At 47.5% G+C, this 17716-nt stretch overlaps 2 protein-coding genes across 3 annotated transcripts in view; one reads left to right on the top strand and one right to left on the bottom strand.

The window, feature by feature from the left end:
- The window catches only part of TEX14 (testis expressed 14, intercellular bridge forming factor), a gene marked incomplete at both ends in the record, with an annotated part of 675561 nt that extends 658315 nt beyond the window's left edge, over positions 1-17246 (bottom strand). The window contains 2 exons of the mRNA XM_082248092.1: positions 17061-17079; positions 17201-17246. Of these exons, the coding sequence (XP_082104218.1) occupies positions 17061-17079; positions 17201-17246 (65 nt within the window). The remainder of the gene's footprint in view (positions 1-17060; positions 17080-17200) is intronic.
- Positions 17247-17425: 179 nt separating this feature from the next.
- RAD51C (RAD51 paralog C) overlaps positions 17426-17716 on the top strand; it is a 183529-nt gene continuing 183238 nt past the window's right edge. For both annotated transcript variants that reach the window (XM_082248489.1, XM_082248488.1), the window contains exon 1: positions 17426-17585. In XM_082248489.1, the coding sequence (XP_082104615.1) occupies positions 17468-17585 (118 nt within the window). In that variant the 5' untranslated portion in view covers positions 17426-17467. The remainder of the gene's footprint in view (positions 17586-17716) is intronic.

The following is a 17716-nucleotide window of genomic DNA, read 5'->3' as shown; positions in this document are numbered from 1 at the left end:
TGTGGTTTAGTCGAGACGCAAACAGATCCACGTTCGGGGATCCCCACTTCGCACACAGCATTTGGAAGACCTCCGGGTGTAGGGACCATTCCCCCTGGTCCAGGGTCTGGCGGCTCAGATAGTCGGCCTGCCAATTCTCCACACCCGGAATGTGAACCGCTGAAATCGCCGGGACATGAGGCGGAACCCCACTTGCCACGAAAAGACTTGTTCTTCGGGTTCTGGTGCAGCATGGTGCTCTTGCCCCCCGTGACGCCTTTTACCAAGGTATCCAACACCTCGCCAAAAAGACGAGAACCAGCATAGGGAAAATCAGCAACTGTTTTCCGTGAGGTCTGGTCAGCCGACCAGCTCTTCAGCCAGATAAGTCGACGGTTAAGCACCGCAACACTAGATAGGCGTGCTACCAAAGGGGCCTCATTTAAGGCCGCATCGCACAAATACATGACTCCTTGGTGAATTTGATCCACCATATCCAGCCTGGCAGGTGGGACAGAATCAGACACGAGGTTGCGCCGAAGCACCTTAGTCCAATCAGCCACCGCCTGAGCCACCAGAACGGACGCGAAAACAGGTTTGAGCAAGGAACCCGCCACCGTGTAGGAATGGCGGGCCAGAGATTCCAACCTCCTGTTCGTGGGATCCCGAAAAACCGGGGTCTCCTCAGTAGGAATCAAGGTAGCCTTGTTCAATAGGGCCACAGTGTGATCCACCTGTGGAGGCACACACCATCGCGATTCCGTAGCCGGTGCAAAGGGATAAAATAACTTAAACCGACTAGGTACCATGAATGGACGTTTCAAAGTGCGCCACAGTTCATTAACAGTGTAATGGAATTCAGTGGGGCAGGGAAAACCTGCGCCGACTTGTGGGTCCTGTGAGTCCCAAAAGAGGACACAATGCCCGGAGGACTGGGCTCATCCTCCAAATGTAGTGTTTCCTTTACAGAGGAAATCAACTCATCCATAGATGCGCGTTCTGCAGGCGTCCCCGGGGGAGAATCATCAACCCCCTCCACCTCCGCCTCCCCCTCAGACCCCAGAGGGTCCAAGGATGAGCGAGACCCTGAAAAGGGCACGCCCGCCGCAGCAGCCATATCACCATCTGAATCAGAGGAGAGAGATAATCTGGGCCTCTTCCTAGCAGCACGTTCAGCCATCAGCACCTCCATTTTGGACACTAAAGACGCCACTACAGCGGCCAAGTCAGGCATAACAGGGGCCACAGCAGGACTGGGGTCCCCCACCAGATCTGTAGGGAATTTGCTGTCCTGAGATTCCATTGCTCAAGGTAAAAATAACAGTGCAATAAAAGGGTACTGTCCCTTTAAAACCCCTGCGGAGTGCGCAGCCCACCGCTATATGTACAGTGACAAAAGACCCCCAAAAGGAGAAGAAAACTGAGCCAGAAATGACAAAACAGAAGGTTATGGAAGAGACAGTCTGCAGAGCCCCACAGAGTGTTACCACATAGATCGCTGCTTCAGAGGAAAAGGAAGTGAGGTCATGAGAGGCTGAACTATAAGCCTCAAGTCACCCAGGGAAAATGGCTGCCCATAGAACTGAATGGGAGACTTCGGGAAAATGGCCGCCGACATGTGCATGGAACGATCGTTCTGCCACACGCAAGATGGCGCCAGATGGCGCCAAAACAGCATGTAAATCAGCCCACAGTGAAGCCAACATGCCTGCCCAAAGTAAATATGGCAGACCGCGCGGTTTTTCCTCGCTGCGGCCGCCCCACACACAACGTCTGCACCCCCAAACACACACCGAAGTGACACAGGGGAAGGGGCCCCCAAATACATATAGTGCACCGCAGCGCATGTATAAAGAAGACCACCACGGGGATCGCAACAGGGAGCCCCACACCGGCACAGACATGGGGAACACACAGCAACACAGGACTGCCACCCCAGACAGAGGCCCCACACAGAAGTACTTACCTGTACCAGATGGCGCGGGGTGCCTCTCAGAACGGAAAGCCGCTGTCCTCATCTGACAGGGAATGCCGTTGTGCCAAGGACATTACACTGCAATATCGCAGATGTGTCCAGTGAGGTAGCCACCTCACGGCTGCATCCCTGCTGCGAACAGGAATGGGTCGTTCAAAATGCCAGGACGAACCATGGCTGAACGCTTGATGGCGGGCTGGGGGTCCCTCTGACCCTCTGCCCTGGAGAACCAGGGCGGTCAGTCCGATTCCCAGCTCCGCATGAATCCATCTTCATCCGAAGAGTCGACTAAAAACTAAAGCTGACAAAAGAAACAGCTAGTATAACAAAGAAAAAACTGACATTTTGAAAGAAAATCAAATAAAAAAGATCAGAAGGCTGAGACCGGAGCCCCAGCACAGGGAAAGCCTAACTACTCCTGACGCTAGGCAGAAACAAACTGAGTTGGGAGTGTTCACTGCAGGGGGGTATTGACCAGTGGGACAGCCCCCATGGGTGTGTATATGCAAATGTCTTTGTTCTTTTGACTAAGTCTTATGCCTAGCTACTCCTGCGGAGCTGAAGTCAATACCCAATAGTGATGACTTAGAGGTGGCGGCGACTGTCGGAGGACGTAAGAGAAAAGGTATTTACACAGATCTTTTTTATACAGGCTATGCAGCATAGGTAGGAGAAGGGGGGAAACAGCATTTTTAAGAATATTTATACTTGGTCATATCTTCCACTTGTAAAAAAAAACTGTAAAAAATTGAAAGGTATACCCAAGCACTTAAAACTCCCAAAATATTTTGAGCACCTCCCCCCCCATACATAAAAGCGTAAACACACATATTTGGGGTGGCTTCACATAAAAAAAACTGGATTTTAGTCTTAACATAAAATCTTTTTCTCTGATGTTCATTGACAAACACAGCTCAATATATTCTTTGACCCTTGGGTTATGCTGCTCTTCCTAGGAGCAGGACACTAGGCGGAAAAGAGTTAAAAGAGTTTGACTATGCCCATAGGGCAGTCCCAGGGGCTATACTCCCACTTCCTGCTCTAGCTCTTCAGTTTTGTATCAAGCCGTGTCAGAAGAACATAACTCCCAACTCATTAGAGGGGTGGGTGCTGTGTCTGTCAATGAACATCAGAGAAAAGGATTTTACGGTAAGACAAAACTCCAGTTTTCTCTTTCGTTGATTGACAGACACAGCTCCATATCTTCTTTGACCCTTGTGATGTCCCAAAGCAGTGTCAACATGAGGGGTGGGAAGAACACAGCAATAAACATACTTCCCAAAGGCTAAACGTAGCCAACCAGGTAAAACAGGAGCTCAACCAGGAACAACTGGAGCTCCCCTGACAAGAAGTACACCCTCAAAGAGGACTAATCCTCTCCAACAGCGGTCTGCAAACCCTTGCGGCCAAAGGATGCATCTGCAGAATCCAATACATCCACATTATAAAATTATGTGAAAGTGTGCACAGACAACCAGGTGGCCCCCTTGCAAACCTGTACAACTGACGCCAGATCATGGAAGGCCCAAGAGGCACTAAATGCCCATGTAGAATGTGCCTTAACAGACTCCTGACCCTTAATGGAATAGGCCTGCACCACTGTCTGCCTAATCCATCTGGAAATGGTCGCAGCAGATGCGGCCAGCCCCTTACAGGGTCCATCTGTAAGGACAAATAGGGTATTCAATTTTCGGGAATGACTCAGTCGCCGCCAGGTACACCTTGATTGCACGAGCCACATCCAAAGAATGTAAAGCAATCCCTTCAGGGTGTTTAGGCTTAGGACACAAGAAAGGTAACACAATGCCTTTATTTAAATGGAAACCAGAGATGACTTTAGTAAGGAACAACTGGCAGGGCCGAAGCCAGAGGTGGGGGACTCGAGTCACATGACTTGACTTAAGTCAGACTTAAGTCACCAGTTTGAGGACTTGAGACTTGCTTGACTAAAATTAATAAAAGACTCGACTTGACTTGGTATTCATGACTTGAGACTTGACTTTGACTTGAGACATATGACTCGAAATGACTTTACTTTTTTAGGTTATTAAATATTTGCATTTTCTCAAGATGTGTTAAAGCAAAATCAATGTGCCTGTTATGTTTCTGACACCACAGTCACTTAAAACACCTCAGTGTGTTCTGATTTTTAGGACACTGGCTGTTTAACAATGGAAATACTTAACATGTTTTTAGTGACTGTGGTGTTGAAACATGACCGGACAAAGGATTTTGAGCTGTTTGGGCATTCAAGTATTTCTTTAATACACCAAGAAAAAAGCACTAAGCAGTTTTGTTAATGTTAAAAATAAAACAAAACCTTTCCTGACCACTGACTTTTAACTGATTTAAAGGTGAAAATTGGGGTAGATCAGTATTTTGACTTGATTTGTGACTTGACCACAATAAATCTTGACTTGCTTGCTTTTCGCCACAGTAACTTGGGACTTGCTTGAGACTTGAAGGTTAAGACTTGAGACTTGCTTGTGACTTGCACATGTGTGACTTACTCCCTTGTCTGGCCGAAGCACCACTTTATCTCTGTGAACCACCAAGTAAGGTGAATGACAAGACAAGCTGGCAGCTCCGACACCCTACGTGCAGAAGAAAAAAGCCACCAAGGCTACCTTCTGAGACAATGTAAGCAGAGGAATCTCGCAATTTTTTTCCAACAGCGGTTACTGAAGAACTGACAGCACCAAGTTGAGATCCCATGAGGGCTATGGTGACTGCACTGGGGGAGCCAAGTGACGAACCCTCTGAACAAAGGTGTGAACCACAGAAAGCGTAGCCAAAGGACGATGAAAGAAAACCGCCAAGGCCAAACCTAGCCCTTGGTGGTACCCGAGGCCAGACGCTGCTCCACACCTTGTTGGAGGAAAGCCAAACTCTGAGTCACCAAAAAGGAGCGGGGGTGAACCCCAAGAGATTTAAGCCCGCAAAGTACGCTCTTCAAAAGCGATGGTAAATCTACCTAGAAGTAGATTTATTAGCTTACAGCAACGTGGGAATCACAGATTCAGACAACCCTCTGGCCTTAAGCACCTGATTTCCGACAGCCAAGATGTTAAAGCCAGTGACTGTAAAGCAAGTTATTTCAAATAGCTAAGTTCCAAAATCTAAAAGTAAGAAAAAAGAGGGGTATCTATCCCTTGAGAGACAATAGAAAGTCCACAAAGGGACAGAGGGGGAATTGGGACTATGCGATACCAAATGAAGAAAAATGTAATGAAAAATAAAAATATATAATTTTTTGGTTGATATTCTAAAAAATAATTTTATTGGTACAAAAAACAGTAAAATACCTCAATGAAAGACCATTGTTAGGTAGGTAATAAAAAACCATGAAAGCATACATAAATATACTGTACATATACGGGGAAACCCCTGATGTAACTATAAATACAGGTGTCGAAAGTAGCGGACACAGAAGAAGGCACTCAGACTGCTTGGTCAGGCACTCGGACAGCTTGATCAGGCACTCGTCCCCTCTCCCTATACACTTACCTGACACCAATCTCAATCCAGCGCTGTTCCCGCTGCCTTCTCCATTGGGAGCAAACCTGTACGAGTATCCCCATAGCACACAGTTTGCTGGGACGTCTAGTTCTTGGTAATGTCACTGTTGTGCCATATTTTCTCCACTTGATGATGACTTTCTTCACTGTGTCCATGGTATATCTAATGCCTTGGAAATTCTTTTGTACCCTTTTGTACCATTCTCCTGACTGATTCCTTTTAACAATAAGATCCCTCTTATGCTTTGGAAGCTCTCTGTGGACCATGGCTTTTGCTGTAGGATGCGACTAACATGAGTTTGAATGCGACTGCTTAATTCTGAACACAGCTACATCCCCAGTTATAAGAGGGTGTGCACACTTTTACAACCACGTTATTTTAGTTTTTTTATTTTTACTCCCCCCCCCCCAAAAGATTTTAGTTTGTTTTTTAAATGAGTTGCACAGTTTATAGGTCACATTAAAGGTAGAAAAAGTTCTGAAATTATTTTTCTAATTTTTTTACATCACAGAAACCTGACATTTTAACAGGGGTGTGTAGACTTTTTATATCCACTGTAGATCTACAAATTGATCAATCCTGATATACTGACAGCCTCATCTCATTTCTTGAGGCCCAAAAGTGCCAGGACAGTACAGATATCCCCCAAATTACCCCCTTTTGGAAAGTTAACAGTCCAAGGTATTTAGTAAGAGGCATGGCGATTTTTTTGAAGTTGTAATTTTTTTGTCACAATTTTTTGGAAAATGCAGAAATTAAAAAAAATAAATAAAAAAAATTTCCCAATTTGTTTTTTACATACCGTCACCAGTGTAGTACAGCATCATCATATAACTGGTGTGGTGGTAATCAGGGACACTAACTGGTGACAGTATGTAAAAACAAAAAACCAGAGTAAAACAGCGTTACCATAGTAAAACTGTACAGCACTGGCGAAGTGATCAGGATTGTGATTGGTCACAGCGATCACACGGTATTGGTAGCGGGCCAGTACAGTGATTTGTGATCAGCAGTGTCCAGAAGACACTGCCGGTGACAGAACGCACCACAGCATGGCCGCACACGAGGTGCGCTCTGGGAAGATGTCATATGATGTCCACCTGGAACAACGAAAGTCCTGCCCAGCCGTCACTAAAATAGGCCGGGAAGGAAATGGTACACATTTGGTCAAAATACACAAAAACAGCTCTGGCAGCGAAAGGGTTAAAGTGAATATACAGATACAGTTATTATTTTTAAATAACAAACCTGTTATGCTTACCTGCTCTGTGAAATGTTTTTGCACAGAGCAGCCCCGATCCACTTCTTCTCGGGTCCAGCGCCAGCACTGTGCTGCTGGCATACACTTTTAAGACATACTCCACTTTTTAAAAAAAACAAAATAAATGCATTTAGGCCTGCAGACCTTTGCAACCACATTCAGTGCACCAAGGGTGCAATGCACATGCTCTTGCATTGCTTACATTCCAGTCCCCTACTGAGTACCACGAGTCTGAACCCACTTGAGTAATTTCCAGAGGAAGTTGTCAAAGCTGACAGCCAATCATAGGCAGCGGAGCCATTGCCACCCCACAACCACACGTATTCAACATGTCTATATGGCTGTGGTTGGCTGTTGGCTTTGACAGTTTACGGGCAGGATAGCTCAGACGGGTTCATACTGGTGGCCAAACACGCCTGAGCACATCAGTTATACTGTGGTAGGGACCTACTGTTATGGGGCTGAAAGAAGTAACAATGGACAACGTGTGTGTTATTGTTATCGCACTTGCACTAGAGATCTGTGGGTCGTACTGACAAAATGGCAGACGGAACTTGTACTCTTCCATTCACCCTTCTGTGAATGGATCTGTGAATAGATGACAGAGCTGAGTGGGGGAAACCATGGACAGCTGGGCTAAATTAAAACACAGACAGGTGGCTGTAGGTGAAAGCAGACCATGATTCAGGCAAAGGGGGAGGGGTTTGAGGATAGCGGTTGGGAAAGGTGTCTGGATCTGTACAATGTAAATGTTGGGCATATTTTCCTGCCCAGGAGTCACAGGCATTGAGTAGGGATAAAGTTCAGACGTGTTCGAAACCTGGTCTGAACTCACACGAGCAAGCCTTCCACGAAATTTGTCTCCTGTACTGGGCCAATCCCCGCCATACGGTTCCACATATACAATGGGCATGTATATGTGCAGCTACATGGTGGTGTATGCTCCAGCTATAGATGATTGGCCCAGTACAGGAGACAGCTTCCTGGTGGGCTCAGACCAGGATCATAAAACATCTGAGCTTATTCCCAGTGAAACAGAAATCAATGGCTGTACTCAGATATATACCAGTCCTTATGTAAACATGAACATTTGTGTGGATGTGTACACCGCTACTTCTGAACTGTCTCCATCAAGGGTTGTACATCCACACGCATAAGCATTTTTATACAAAGACCAGCATATATCTGAGTATAGAAACAGAATAATAGGGCAGCTGTAAGCACCTGTAGTACCCAGGCAGGGAAGTCCATGAGTCCAAAAGTTTTGCCCTTTGTGTCCCATTGTGGAGATTTTCCTTCACTTCCTGTTCCATAACCAAAACAGGAAGCAAGAGGAAATCCCTCTAAAGTGAGGCAGGGATGAGAAAATCATATTGACCGACAACATGGACAAGCAGTTCCAGGTACTGGGCAGGTGTTTTGTTTTTTTAAATACAGCGGCTCGTAGTTAATGAAGCTAATCATATGGCCCAGGGAGGTGAGGTGGGATCAGGACACCAATGGAGGGTGATGATCCCTACACTCTCTCCCTCCTCCTCCTGGCTGCTCAGTGTAATCTCACTTTACTCAACCAGGACTCCTCCCCCAGACTCACCCCGACGCCCCTGCCTCCTTTCAAGGGCCAGGCTCTCTAGTATGGTGATCACATCCCCAGGTGTTCCTGGCTCCTCCCCCAGTTTCCCCCCACCCAGCTCCTGAGTATGATTATTGCCACTGTTCCTGGCTCCTCTGCCGAGCTCTTCTGCCCCCCCCCCCCCCCCCGTTCCTGAGTATGGTGATTGCCGCAGGTGTTTTCACTGGTGACCCAGTGTCCCCATCTCCCCATCCTAATCTCCAGGGAAGGATGCTGGGGATGTGAGGACCAATCAAGCTCTGCCAGGATCTGCCACTCCTCTCCAGTACCCAGAGTTGTCGTCTCCCCCGGGTTGCAGCATTGAGGATGGGAAAGGACCAGAAGCTGCTCCAGGCTGTCAAGGCTGAGGATGTGGGCATAGTGAAGAAGCATCTGCAGAGACCTAAGGCAGGAAAAGCTAGTGAGAACACCCACTTACCCACCATCTACCCACTGACCGATGTACCTACCTACTGTGATGATAATTGGTTTAATGGGATCAGTCATTAGATCAGATTATACCGGGCAGGGAAGGAAGGGGGGGGGGGGGTCAAGAAAGGCTGGGGCCAGGGGTGAACTGAACATTTGGGTACTCCAGCACTGGCCAAGGGCCTGGGGCCAGTAGGGGGCCCCACTCCTGCAGAACCAGGCAGGAGTCCCAGAGCCCAGCACTTGACTCTGCTCTTTCACCTCACACTGTAGGGGAGAATATACTGCTGGGGATTACACTTTCTCCATCCAAGGGATTACACTGGGGGGATTTACATGGGGTGGGAGAGATTTACAATGCAGGGATTAAACTGTGAGGAGTATGGGGGGGGGAGATTCACACCGGGAGGGGGGTTACACTGGGGGATTTACACTATGGTGATTACACTATGGGGGAAAGGACGGATTGCGAGGAAAGGAGGGGGGGGTTGTGATATGAGGGGGAAGAGGATTTGTGCTTGGAGAGGAGGTTAGAAGGGGTTTTGTGGTAGATGGAGAAGAGCATTTGGAAGGAATGAAGAAGGAAGGAAAATTTAGGGGGGAGGTTTGTGCTAGAAGCGGGGAAAAAAATTTGCTAGTAGGAGAAATTGGGGGGGGGGGGGTTGTGTGGGAAAATTGTGCTGGAAACTTGGGGGAAGGAAGATTTGGATGAGGGAGAAGATACTGTATGTGTCGGGATGGAGGGTTTGGGGAGTGGAAAAGGATGTGTACTGGGGGGGGGGGGGGACAATTTGTGCTGGGAGGACGAATTTATGGGAGGGGGGTAAGGGGAAGTGGAGTTGTTCTGGGGGGATTGGGGGTTAGGAGGATTTCTGTTAGGGGGATATTTGGGGAAGAGAATTTGTACAAAGAAGGGGATTTGCAGTGGTTGTGGGGGGATTTGTCTTGGGAGGAGGAATTTAACCTCCCAACTTTTTGTGATGGTATGCTAATGTGTTACACCCACATCTGGCAGGCAGCACAACTTCACTCCAGAAAGGTGGGTTTGATTGCCAGTTGGTTTGGGATTAGCCTAATTTCGGAGAAGAGGTGAACAGATTGATGGCGTTCTGATGATACAGTGCAAATCCGGTCCAGTGACAGATCAAGTTTATAGGCTTTCCACACATTTGTTTTGACCACTCTATAACTTGAGGGTCATTACTTTCTGGTAAGCAGGAATTTCTCCTGACACAGTGGTGACGTGTGCTATCAAGATTCACAGCATTTGGTGTGGGGATCGGTTTTTCCTGATACATTTACCTATGGACATTCCTTTATTGAACTGCACATAATTTTCAGTGGCGCTGCACCCTGTTGTTTACTTTCTTCTACGATTGCCATGTATTAGGCTCTATCCATCTTCCTATCAACTATGACCAGCTTCCCTGTCCCTGCTGAAGAAAAGCATCCCCACAGCATGATGCTGCCACCACCATGTTTCACGATGGGGATGGTGTGTTCAGGGTAATGTGCAGTGTTCGTTTTCCGCCACACATAGCGTTTTGTTTTTAAGCCAAAATCTCAATTATGGTCTCATTTGACCAGAGCACCTTCTTCCACGTGTTCTGTGTCCCCCACATGGGTTTCTCGCAAACTGCAAACAGGATTTTTTATGGCTTACTTTCAACAATGGCTTTCTTCTTGCCACTCTTCCATAATGGCCAGATTTGCAAGACTAAACGTTTTCCCGTGGACAGATTCTCCCACCTGAGCTGTGGATCTCTGCAGCTCCTCCAGAGTTACTTTGGGCCTCTTGGCTGCTTCTCTGATTAATGCTCTCCTTGCCCGGCCTGTCAGTTTAGGTGGACAGCCTTATCCTGGTAGGGTTGCAGTTGTGCCATACTCTTTCCATTTTCAAATAATGGATTGAACAGTGCTCTGTGAGATGTTCAAAGATTGGGATATTTTTTTATAACATAACTCTTTAGACTAGGGATGCACCGAATATTCGGCGGCCAAACATTATTCGGCCGAAAATAGAAAAAATAGCACTTTCAGTGTTCGGCCGAATAAGTCAAAAGGCCGAATAATTTTGTGCCGAACAATAGGGCTGAACGATAGTCGATATGATATTCATATCGCCGAGGTCACGATATTTACAGGGGGAAGGGACTCGGAGGAGGACAGGAGGACTCACAGACTTCCGTGTTAGGCAGGGGAAGCCGGGACACTTCAGCGGTGAGCATACATACATTACTCACTCGTGCACTGCAGCCCGCCCCACACATTCAGTGAGTCTTACTCTCCTCCCTAGTTTTTTCAATGGCACATTCAGGAAGCCAATCACGCCGTGATTAGCTGCACAGCGAACCAATCACGCGTGCCTGCACACCTGATTGGTTCCGCTGTGCCGCTACTCACGGCGTGATTGGCTTCCTGAATGTGCCATTGAAAAAACTAGGGAGGATTGTATGACTCACTGAATGTGTGGAGGCGGGCTGCAGTGCACGAGTGAGTAATGTATGTATGCGGCTGTGCTCCTTTTCAGGCTTCTACTAGTCCACTTCCAGCCTCCTACTACCACCACTATGAGAGACTGTCTGTCACGGTATAATCTGATCGAGTCCACACTGACACTGACTGACTGTCACTGAGTAATTGATGTTACCACATTAACCCTGACCTGCCCAGTGCCCTGTATCTGCAATTAAAATTTACAAGGCTGCCTGCATGCTTCCTGATTTCCATTCCCAGCATCCTTCCCAATCCCTACAGTGTCACTAACATTAACCCTATGGTACAAGGCTGCAGTGTGCACTGAATCCCATTCCCTACAGTAACATTTAGGGAGAGAGACATGAGAGGACAAGAGAGAGAGAGAGAGACATGAGAGGACAAGAGAGAGAGAGACATGAGAGGACAAGAGAGAGGACAAAAAATTGGCAAAATAAATGGAAAAAATGCGAAACACTGCGTTCGGTATTCGGCCTTCGGCCAAACATTTCATTATTATTCGGCTTCGGCCAAGAATTTCATTTCGGTGCATCCCTACTTTAGACTTCTCCACAACTTTATCCCTAACCTGTCTGGTGTGTTCCTTGGCCTTATTGATGCTGTTTGTTCACTAAGGTTCTCTAACAAACCTCTGAGGACTTCACAGTACAGCTATATTTATACTGAGATTAAAGTGGAGTTCCACCCTAAAATACCACTTTTTGCCATCTTCTTCCTCTCTGTCACCTGAAAAACAAATGGATAATCGCAATTTTTTTTTTTTTTTTTTTACTTACCTTGTTTAGAAGAAAATATACTTACCTAACTTCCTCTTCCTCCCGTCGGCGGCCAGGGCGAGTCGTCACTTCCTGGCTTGCAATAATTCCTGGGAGCTGAACGTCATCGCTCCCAGGAATCAATGCGCCTGCACCGGCCCTGACGTCAGTTCCGGTGCGGGCGCCGTCATACCTTGCTAAACAGCTTCTGGGCATGCCCAGAAGCTGTGCAGGGTTGACGCTGAGGCCCCGGAAGTGACAGCGGGGCCGGTGCAGTGCATTGTGGGACCGAAGAAGATGGAAGAGGACGCAGAAGAGGATCGCGCTGGCTTCAAGCTGCCCACACCTGAGATGGCAGCGCTGGACAAGACATTTTCAAGGGAAGTATTTCTTCTTGCAGGTAAGTGCAACCCGGGACAGATCAGAGGCTATCCATTGTGGAATGCACTAGCCCTGACTGTCCGGGGGTATTTTTTTTTTTTTTTTTTAGGTGGAACTCCGCTTTAAGATTACACACAGGTGGACTATATTTACTAATTAGGTGACTTCTAAAGGCAATTGGTTCCACTAGTTTTTAGTTAGGGGTATCAGAGTAAAGGGGGCTGAATACAAATGCACTCCACACTTTTCACATATTTATTTGTAAAAAAAAATTGAAAACCATTTATCACTTTCTTTCCACTTCACAAATATGTGCTACTTTGTGTTGGTCTATCCCATAAAATACATTTACATTTTTGGTTGTAACATGACAAAACTTTTCAAGTTGTATGAATACTTTTTCAAGGCACTGTACACTACATACTTCTCACCAAAGTGTTCAGCTACTGGTTGCTAAGCAGTCCCTTTTAATAAAGTTCTTTTTTAAGGTAGGCTCAAATAAAGTGTTTGCTCTCTGTCAAATTTCAGTGTACACAAAATCATATTTAATGGAAGAGACTCTTTTTTTTTACTGATTGTGCTGAGGTTTTAATGTGGGGCTCTTGCTTGTCGCCACATTATTACTCTCCTTGGGTTCCCAAGGTCTTTATTCTTTAGTGTATATTATAATATATAAAAAATTGACATTGACCACTAAAGTGTTCAGGTTTAGCTTGAGGAAAAGGTAGAAACCCTAGCCCCATAAGCAGCAGTGTCGTTTCGCATCTGCAGATCGGCCAATAGGGGGATTCCTGTGTGGATAGAGCAGGTGATCACTGCAGCAGAGGGGGGGGGGGGGTAACTGAAACCAATCTTTTGTGGCTCTCACTGCAGCAGCTGAAAGCTGCACATCTCCTGCTCTAGTTAGAGCCGCAAAAGATCAGTCCCAGTTACTTACCTTTGTGTGGGTGTGACTTGATTGTGGGCAGGGACACAGGGGGCCCCGTGATCTCCTATTGTCAGGGGGCCCCATGATCTCCTATTGTCAGGGGGCCCCATGAGTTGCCAGTCCGCCCCTCAGCAGAGTTTACTTTTGTTTTTTTGTCCCTTAATGGAGCAGACACCGGGGCTTGATTTGGCTGCTTAGCATGTGCTTGTACTGAGCACCCAAGTGCTTCCATCTCAGAGGATAACCTGAAAGAATAAAGTTTTTTTTTCTCCGTTGGAGTTGGCACATCATTTACTCGCTCAGCAGATGCGTGTCTGCTGAGCGTTAGGAGAGCTTGACACTCCCGTCCTGATGAGCACCCAATCAGTCATACTGCAAGGTCTCTCCTCTCCCTGCTAGTCCCCGCTGCAGTGCTGGAGACAGGCAGGGAGGTAAGTAGGAGATAAGCAGCGCAATGCTAAAGTGATTGTAAGGTCTCGTTTAAAAAAAAAAAAAAGTAACAAACACGTCATACTTACCTCCTCTATGTAGTTGGTTTTGCACAGAGCAGCCTGAATTCTCTTCTTTTCGGGTCCCTGGTTTCTGCTCCTGGCCCCTCCCTATCGAGTGCCTCCAAAGCAAGCAGCTTGCCATGGGGGCACCCGAGCCGAGCTGCAGCTGTGTGTCCATTCAGATACGGAGCTGCCGTTCGGCCCCGCCTCTCTCTCTTGTTTGGCTCGCTAACTTTGATTGACAGCCACTGACGCAGTGGCTGTATCTCAGCCAATTAGGAGGGAGAGTCCCAGGATAGCCGAGGGACTTGTGGACATCGCTGGACAGAGAGGGAGCACAGGTTCCTAGAAGCACCACTGCCTAATAAAAAAACATCAACTCTTCACCTTATTTAAATACAGTTTTGGTTAAACAAAACTTTTTTTATCAGGACAAGTAGATAGGGACCCTGATTTAAAGCGGAGTTCCACCTAAAAAACAAAAAAATACATAAAAATACCCCCCGGACAGTCAGGGCTAGTGCATTCCCCAATGAATAGCCTCTGATCTGTCCCGGGTTGCACTTACCTGCAAGAAGAAATACTTACCTTGAAAAAGTATTGTCCAGCGCTGCCATCTCAGGTGTGGGCAGCTTGAAGCCAGCGCGATCCTCTTCTGCGTCCTCTTCCGTCCCACGATGTACTGCGCCAGCCCCGCCGTCACTTCCGGTGCCGCAGCGTCATCCCTGCACAGCTTCTGGGCATGCCCAGAAGCTGTTTAGCAAGGTATGACGCGCCTGAACCGGAACTGACGTCGGGGCCGGTGCAGGCGCATTGATTCCTGGGAGCGATGACGTTCAGCTCCCAGGAATCATTGCAAAGCCAGGAAGTGACGAATCGCCGTGGCCGCCGAGGGGAGGAAGAGGAAGTAAGGTAAGTATATTATCTTCTAAACAAGGTAAGTAAGAAAAAAAAAATTGCGATTATCCATTTGTTTTTCAGGTGACCCGGAGCAAGAAGATGGAACGAACTTTCATTTTCGGGTGGAACTCCGCTTTAAAACGGTTGTATCCCACTTTTTGACACTTTTACCTACAGGTAAGCCTATAATAAGGCTTACCTGTAGGTACAAATAATATCTCCTAAACCGGCACGGTTTAGGAGATATTTACAGTGCATGCAGCCGCTCGCGCGAGCGGCGCATGCGCTCTGAAGGTCCGGGGGGACCTTCAATTAACTTGCCGGGAGCTTGCCGGAAAAATCACTCCCGCGCGCATGCGCGGGAGTGACGTCATCGCGGCTCCGGCCAATCAGCGCGCTGGAGCCGTCTCTTTCGGCCAATCAGCGCGCCGGAGCCGCCGAACCCGGAAGAGACGACGAGGGATCATGGCAGCGCCCGCATCGATGTCCGGGGGTCCGTGTCGGGGCTTCGTTTTAAGGTAAGTTAAACATAATGGGCTAGTATGCATCATTATGCCTTTGTCTTGCAGGTTTTTTTTTTTTTTTTAATAGGGTTTACAACCGCTTTAAGTCTCTTGGACAAGTACTTTTTTATAAAATGTTTACACCCCTAAACGAGGGGAAATCCCCAGTAGTCTCCAAAACGTTTGTTCCCAGTAGGAATGGTGTGTTTGGATCCTAATCCCAACCCACTTGAGTAATCCCGCCAGGAAGCCGTCACTGCACACCACCAATCAAAGGCAGCGTATGTGAAGATGAAGGCTGGGAAATGCCTCACTACCTAAGATTGGTGGTGGGCAGTGTCACCTTCCTGGCGGGATTGCCCAGGTGGGTTGGGACAAGGATCCCAAACACGCCTGAGCCCATCACTAGTCCCCTGTGGAGGATTTCCCATTGCTGGCCATACACTAGCCGAAAGATCGTTCAAAAGTCTGTCATTTGGTCCGATCGTTCGTTTTTCGTCCAGTTAATGGGCACTAACAGAAAATTGTTTTTAACTTTTCAGAGCCAAAAAATCGAAGGAACAGTTTTGAAAATCCGGCGACCGAACGATAAACGAAAGATAAATTGAAAGGTTAATGTGTTTCTCAGCCGACCTGTTTGCACTAGGCATATGTGACAAACTGAATGAAAAACAGATTCGTTTATGTCCATTAAATGATTTAGTGCCGGTTCACACTTGTGCGATGCGGGAAGGCTGCGAATTCGCAGCCTGTTCCCGCATCGCAAACGCACCCCTGGCAGTTCACACTGTCATATGCGATACGCAGGGGGTGTCAATGAAATGTTAACGACACCCCCAGTTTGATCGCATATCGCAGTGCGATCGTGCAGTTCGCACAGGATCCGATCGCACAAGTGTGAACCACGGTGCGATCTGATCCTGATGCGGCTGAAAAAAAGGTCCTGTGCGTGTTTGGTGCGGATACAGTGCAAATTTAGCCATACAAAGTGTATGGCTGAATTCGCATCCGCACAGGAGATCGCATGTAATGAAGGAGCAGTGCGCTCCGAATTACATGCGATCTTGCAAGCCGCACATATGTGAACCGGCACTTATTCAGTCATTACATGATGGTACGATCGTCTGCTCTCACGGCCAATTTTTCCTTTTTCGAAAATGAGTTCACCCGATATTTCAGCTAGTATATGGCCAGCTTAAGCCCCCGTTCACACTGGGGAGACGCTACTTCGCCGGGCGACCTCACAGGTCGCAGCACGCTGCTCGCCCCGCGACCTCGGAGCGGCCGGCACGGACTTCATAACATTGAAGTCTATGCAGGTCGCTCCGTGTCGCCCCAAAGAAGCTCCGGACCCTTTTTCTAGCTTCTGTTTGGCGGGCGACCTGTGAGGCGACCAGGTCGCCTCACAGGTCGCCCCAGTGTGAACGGGGGCTAAGTGTTCTAACGTCTACTCAAAGTTTGGGATTTCCTTTTACTTTCAATGATAATGGCAAACAGGACAAACAGAGGAGAATCTCTGTAACAGGGGACACAGACTGCAATAAAAACCTGACAGGGGCTCTAATCCATCTACACTCTGTCACCTTCAGTTTAACTTTTCCTACTCTATCCAAAAATAATTTTGAGAAAGTGTACATAGCAGGATTGAATAATTGTAGACAAATCTATGCCATTTGCTGTGGTGGAGTTCAGTATTGGACAGGAGATAAGGACAAATCTGGGGGTTACCCAGATGCTGGCAGCTAGGTAATTGATAAATGTTTCCAACATGTCACTTTGTTCTGCTCTAGGCAGATATGACGATAACATTCTGCCATATCTTTCCCGTTACCTCAGACACCAACACTCTTCTTCACCGTCGTCACATCACCTTAAAAGGCGCCGCTACATCTCCCGCCACTAGAGAGCGTCATCCCATTCCATCGTGTCTGCGAATAGCTGACTCAGGCGGCCATTTTGCCGAAGACCTGCCTAAGTCTAAGAGCGGAACACGCCGTCGCAGCAAGCAATGTAACATGGTGATAATGACGAAGCTAATACGTCTGCTAGAATGAGCGGTTTCATACTTTAATGCGAACCAAAAAAAACAGAATTGCTCGAACTATTATTATATATTAAACAATCACGTCTCTGTATTCATGTGTCGCTGTATTCGGTTGTGTGAAGCGCTAGCCCCGCCCTGAAGTGGGCGCGGCTTGGTGTTTTGGCGGCGGTGTGCAGGGAAGATCCGTGCAGGGTATGCAGCGGGAGGTGGGCAGCTTTCCTATCGCTCCATCCATCAGAGCGAGATTGGTGGCTGCGGGCTTCCATACATTGCACGATGTGATAGACTTGGCAGCCAGTGAAGTGGCTGGAGGTAAATGGTGCTGTCACGTGTAAACCAAGGGCAGGATCAACGCTCAGCTTATCTGCAATGTTTATCACCTGGGCTTGTCATGGGGAAACGTGGGAGGTCGCCTTTGCTGGACTTCAATTGAAAATGCTAAT

Source organism: Pelophylax lessonae, assembly GCF_965119305.1.
Source record: "Pelophylax lessonae genome assembly, chromosome: 2".
Lineage (NCBI taxonomy): Eukaryota > Metazoa > Chordata > Amphibia > Anura > Ranidae > Pelophylax > Pelophylax lessonae.
The sequence above is the reverse complement of the archived record's forward strand: the minus strand, read 5'-3'. Positions and strand labels throughout refer to the sequence as shown.